General features: G+C 46.8%; 1 protein-coding gene across 1 annotated transcript in view; it reads left to right on the top strand.

The window, feature by feature from the left end:
- LOC108796637 (zinc finger protein 208-like) overlaps positions 1–6,057 on the top strand; it is a 154,972-nt gene that overhangs the window by 65,090 nt on the left and 83,825 nt on the right. The window contains exon 3 of the mRNA XM_018568136.1: positions 1,412–3,171. Coding sequence (XP_018423638.1) covers positions 1,412–3,171 — 1,760 coding nt within the window. The remainder of the gene's footprint in view (positions 1–1,411; positions 3,172–6,057) is intronic.

The following is a 6,057-nucleotide window of genomic DNA, read 5'->3' as shown; positions in this document are numbered from 1 at the left end:
CATAGATCCAATCACTGAGATTTCCTACGATGGCAATTTCAACCCTACGTGTCATAGAAGCAGGAAGTAAGTACCGATGTTCTATGTCCTTCCCACTCTATCTAAAAATCAAAAAGTTGTAGCCATTATTCCACTTTAAGGCCGATCCACCAATATAAAAATGAATTTGTTATGGACATTATGTAGTCAAGGTGTTGGCCATAAGTCCAGAACATATCCCACGTCAAAAAACATCCCAGACATGGACATCATAAGGAGAACACCAACCAATAGATTCCTTTTAAATGGGGATGTCCCGATACTATGCATTTTCACGAGTACTTGTACTTGTGAAAATGCCCCGATTCTTAAGGCTGATGCCGGCCCTTTAAATCTTCAAATAGCAGCTGCCCGAGCTCCCGCGCTTGTGGGGACCTCGGCAGCCTGCTAGGGACCTGCAGATAGCTGTCCATGGCAGTGCCTGTCCGGTTCTATATCTCCTCCTTCCCGGCACAGGCACAGCCATGGACAGCCCCGGGGACAGAACTATCTCCCCCGGGGCTAGAAGCTGGGGTTTCTGCCACACAATGACGGGGAGATGGACAAAGCAGAGCCCAGCAGCGCAGAGAGTCGGCTGGACTGGACGTGGGGGAGGTCGGGTCCCGACATTGCCAGTGAGGTGAAGTGCCCGCAGAGCCACTGCAGATGTCCACATCGCCCGGGTGAGATCGACACGCAGCCTGGTGAGAGGAATTCTGCTTTGGGGACATGTATTCGCAGAACATATGTTCCAAAAGCAGAATACATGTCCCCAAAGCAGAATACTATCCTGCCTTACGGACATGTGTTCTGCTGTGACGACATGTGTTCGGCTTTGGGGACATGTGTTCCGTTCCTGGGACATCCGTATTTAGCCCTGGTGAGAAACTGCCCTAAAATCATCAGTTTGTGTTGTTTTAGAAAAAAAAGTCACCTGTCCCTTTAAGAAAAAGTATCGGTAGTTGGTATCGGCAAGTACATAAAAAAGTGGTATCGGGACATCCCTACTTTTAGGGATATAATAGGGATTGGTGATTGGCAGTCTTGGATGTTCTTATACCCTGTTAATGTTTTGTTTCCCTCTCCAGCTGGACAACACAACAGAGATGATCCCGCCAAATATCTTCCCATCTCTTCAAATGGGGAAATGGAGGAGGACATCACGTCCAACTCTTCAGAAGAAAACATGGCTTCCTCCACTCTGCATCCGGTTCCTCGCAATACGGGAGGACGGGGGACGTCTCCCGGATCACACGGGGGACATTTTGCAGATCTCTCCGCCCACGTCACCCATGATAGTTGTAAAACGGAAGAAACGACCCCGCCTCCTGCGTGTGGCGAAGGTTTTCCCCCGAAGTCAGACCTCTCCTCACATCAGATAACTCGCGAAGAGGGGGAGCCGTATTCATGTTTCGAATGCGGCAAATCTTTTTCTCAGCAGCAACGGTTGTTAAGACACCAGCTGACCCACTCGGCCGAGAAGCCATTTTCGTGTTCGGAATGCGGGAAATGTTTCAGCTGTAGGGCCAGGCTTATTGAACACCAGAGGACTCACACCGGAGAGAAGCCGTATTCGTGTTTGGAATGCGGGAAATTATTTTCCCAGAAGTCGAATCTCATTACCCACGAAAAGATTCACAAAGGGGAGAAGCCGCATACGTGTCCTGAATGCGGGATGTGTTTTAGACAGAGAGCCAATCTTATTTTACATCAAGGAACTCACACAGGCCTCAAGCCGTATTCATGCTCCGACTGCGGGAAGTCATTCTCATCCAAATACTTACTGATTATGCACCACAGGACTCACACAGGAGAGAAGCCGTTTACCTGTTCGGAGTGCGGGAAAAGCTTTACCCAGAGAGGACGGCTCATCTCACATCACATGACTCACACGGGGGAGAAGCCATATTCGTGTTCGGAATGCGGAAAGTGTTTTGTTGAAAGGTACCACCTTACGATCCACCAGACCACTCACACGGGGCTTAAGCCATTTTCCTGTCCCGAATGCAATGAGTGTTTTTCCCGGAAATCGTCCCTAACAAGACATGAAAAAGTGCACACAGGGGAGAAGCCGCATTCATGTTCGGAATGTGGCAAATGTTTTACGGAAAGATCAAATCTGTCCGCACATCAAATAATTCACACTGGCGACCGCCAGTATTCCTGTTTTGAGTGTGGGAAATGTTTTACCAGCAAATCGAATCTTGTTGCTCACACTCGACGTCACACGGGAGTGAAGCCATATTCGTGTTCAGAATGCGGGAAATGTTTTTCCCAAAGATCCCATCTTAACTCGCATCAGAGAAATCACACTGGAGAGAAGCCTTATTCGTGTTCAGACTGCGGGAAGTCCTTTGCTGAAAGGTCACACCTTGTTACGCACCAGACCATTCACACCAGGGAGAAACCATTTTCCTGTCCTGAATGCGGTGAAGGGTTTTCCCGGAAATCGTCTCTTTTAAGACACAAGAAGGCTCACACAGGGCAAATGGCATTCACGTGTATAGAGTGTGGAAAAAGTTTTCTTCAGAAGTCGTCTCTTCTTGCCCACAGGAGAGTTCACACTGGGGAGAAGCCATATTCATGTTCGGAATGCGGGAAGTGTTTTTTTCGGAAATCTTGTCTCATCAAACATGAAAAAGTTCACACTGGGGAAAAGCTTTATTCATGTCCTGAGTGCGGGAAAAGTTTTTCAGAAAAGTCGTATCTGGCTAGACATCAGGCTACTCACACAGGTGAGAAGCAGTTTTCTTGTTCTGAATGTGGTGAATGCTTTTCCTGGAAATCCTCTCTCATCATACACAAAAGAGTTCACACAGGGGAGAAGCCGTATTTATGTTCGGAATGCGGGAAATCCTTTTCCCGGAAATCGTCTCTCATCACACATGAAAGAGTGCACACGGGGGAGAAGCCCTATTCTTGTTCAGAATGTGGGAAATGCTTTACCGACAGGGCGAACCTTGCCACGCATCAGATCATTCACACAGGAAATCTCCCGTATTCCTGTTCCGATTGTGGGAAAAGTTTTGCCAAGAAATCAAACCTGGCTACTCATACTCGAATCCATACCGGAGTCAAACCGTATTCATGTTCGGAATGTGGAAAGCGGTTTTCACAGAAATCCTCTCTTGGCACACATCGGAATTCTCACAGGTGACAAAATGTTGCTGTGGCTGAATTAGGGTACAGGCCCAAGTCTCCTTCTATAGAACCCCCAGGTCCTGCGAGATTCAGATTTTTACATTTCCAGTGCCGCTAAGGAAACTTCTTGTACCATCTACATACTAAAAGTAAATGGAACCTGATGACGTATAATAAATATTGGAAGATTAAAGGCCTGCTACTTGAGAACTTGGACAGCTGCCACGCAGCATAATCTTTGGATTTAAATTCTGAATTTTTTTACATAAACTTGTAGAACTCTTGTGGTGATAAATTATGTGTTTTGTGAATTCCTTTCTGGATACAAATAAGGAAACATCTTTACCTATTCTTTGTTGTCTCTCCCCCCCTCCCCCGATGTATTCAATACCCAGCAAGCACAGCCTTTTCTTCATCGTGCGTTGTGCCCGCTCTGACGTATTGGTTGGAGGCAGCTTGGCTTGTGATTAACCAGGCTCCGCCCCATTTTTATAGTAAATTTAATCAACTTAATGGAAATACACAAATACAGGTCAAGATAAGGCGCTGTAGGTAGAACAGCAATAAACCTGGAAAAGTATGGCTGCCAAGTACATGATTCATATTTTTATTATAAAGAAAAAAAACATAAATATAAACTACGATCAACTAAAAATTTTACGCAGTATCGCCAATAAAAATGTATTAAATTTCAGCATTGTCAGTGTCATTTTTCTTCTTTGCCCTGATCCACAAACTCAGGTGCATCAGGTTTATGCAGATCCATCAGGGGTTGAGTATTCACAGTAAAAGTATTGAGTAGAGGGCTGGTGTCAACTAAAGTGTGGACATAACACCCAAGTTCCCCAAATTTTTCAAATTTAGTAGGACAGTCTCCGGCTTTATAAGTTATTCCGTAGAGGTGGGGGACCTTATCACCCAGCCTCTTCCGTGTGCTTATGTGTAGTACCTCAGTGGACGTCCAGTGCAATACTGTAGTTTTTCTTGCATAAAAAAGGGGAGTTGAAAGAGTTGTTGAGGAAGAGATAAAGGGTAGAGTGAGGAGGTAGAGATGAGGGGGAGAATGAGAAGGAAGAGATGAAGGGTAGAGTGAGAAGGAGGTAGAGATGAGGGGGGGATTGAGAAGAAGGAAGAGATGAAGGGTAGAGTGAAAGGGAAGTAGAGATGAGGGGAAGAATTAGAAGGAAGAGATGAGGGGTGAATGAGAAGAAGGAAGAGATGAAGGGTAGAGTGAGACGGAGGTAGAGATGAGGGGGAGAATGAGAAGGAAGAGATGAAGGGTAGAGTGAGAAGGAAGTAGAGATAAGGGGGAGAATGAGATGAAGGAGGTAGCGATGAGGGGGAGAGCAAGAAGAAATAAGAGATGAAGGAAGAATAGATGAGGAGTAGAGTGAGAAGGTGGAAGAGATAAGAGGGGGAGGGGTGTGAGAAGGAGGAAGAGATGAGGAGGAGAGCGATAAGGAAGGGAAGAGATAGGAGGGCAGAGTGAAATATTTGAGACTCTGCTCAGCTTGCCTTTGGAGTGCTTTACCCCGGACCCGGCTGGTGTATAAAATGTGACCGTTGAACACTGAGCTCTGCATTGTGGTGCTTTCCAAACCTAATTTTACTGCTAAAAGCCACAGAGCGCCTTCCAGGTCCAGAGCCATGGCATATCCCCAGAGCATAACCCTATCATTGAAGAAGGCTCTTTGAGATAAAGCACCAGGAGCTAGCTTACTATATGAGCCATTGGGCGCCATTCAAAGGGAACTCTTCTCCATCGGCGTAGATCCCCATTTCTGGGAATGTGTGGAGCAAATGTCTGGAGCCTTATGCTTCTGTTGTGATGGCTTCTTACAAGCACCTAAGCTCATGGTCCACAACCCCTTCCAACAGTCTTCTACATGAGGTGCACCCCCACTTCCTTCTACAAGTGGGGGCTAAATGCAGGACCTTGGTTAATTTGCCTCCTAAGCATTCGGGGCAGAAGTCCACAGGGTAATCCCTTCCCCCTGGTGTCTTTAAGGCATGAAAGCACCTGTGAGCATCTTCTTGAAAAGGCGTAACTTCTGCAAGTTCTGGCTGGATCAGGCTTTGCCGAGTTCTAGCTCTGGCAGCTACCTATCACCAATTTGTGAGGTGGTGCTCTCTGAGCCCTAGCTAAAAAGGTCCACTCCCCTTGTAGACTTATCTTCCTTGTCAGGAAGTTCACCCCTTCTTTATTGAGGGGGTGTAGGGCAGTGCAAGAACCTCTCCCTTCTCCATCAGAGTGGCCGGGCTCCCCCTCTCCTATTTTTTCTTGAACCCATTAAGCCCTCTTCTGTGTTGTCACAGGCCTGCGTTCTGGACAGGTCTATGGACCTGTCTCTATAGACCCACATAGTCCCTGCCCTAAATCTTCAGCCTTGCTGGAGTACCTCCATCCCTGAGACTAATGACTGAATAGAAAGGAGAGGAGAGTTTTGCGCATCTGAGGGCACCTCAGTTACTACTTGGGCAGAGATCATCACTGGACGGCACTGTACCCCTCTGGATATTTTTCTGCTGAGATTCCCGTTCCTTGTTCCATGGCTATTGATGCTTTACTGTTAGGTTAGCCAGGCTCCATAACATTCTTTTGCAGGCCCCAACAATCACGCAGGGTGTCAGAGAAGATGTTTTAGTTTTATCCTCAGTGTCTTCTGGTGGCTCCCATCCTATCAGTCTTGGGCTGAGGACTAACCCCTAATTCCTGCCTACCTTTGTGGGGGTCCCTCTTTTGTCCCTTCTATCATGTTGACCACGCTAGTGGTCTCAGGAGTTACTTCTCGCCCCTTGTGGGCTATTGGGTTGTACTAATACTGTACATTCTATGCTGTGCCTCACTTAGTAAGACTGATTGTCTGGCTACGTAACCACCTTTGTCACGGATTTTAT

This window comes from Nanorana parkeri, unplaced genomic scaffold, assembly GCF_000935625.1.
Source record: "Nanorana parkeri isolate BGI_ZX_2015 unplaced genomic scaffold, ASM93562v1 scaffold1142, whole genome shotgun sequence".
NCBI classification, from domain to species: Eukaryota; Metazoa; Chordata; class Amphibia; order Anura; family Dicroglossidae; genus Nanorana; species Nanorana parkeri.
This window is presented reverse-complemented; position numbering and strand designations above follow the sequence as displayed.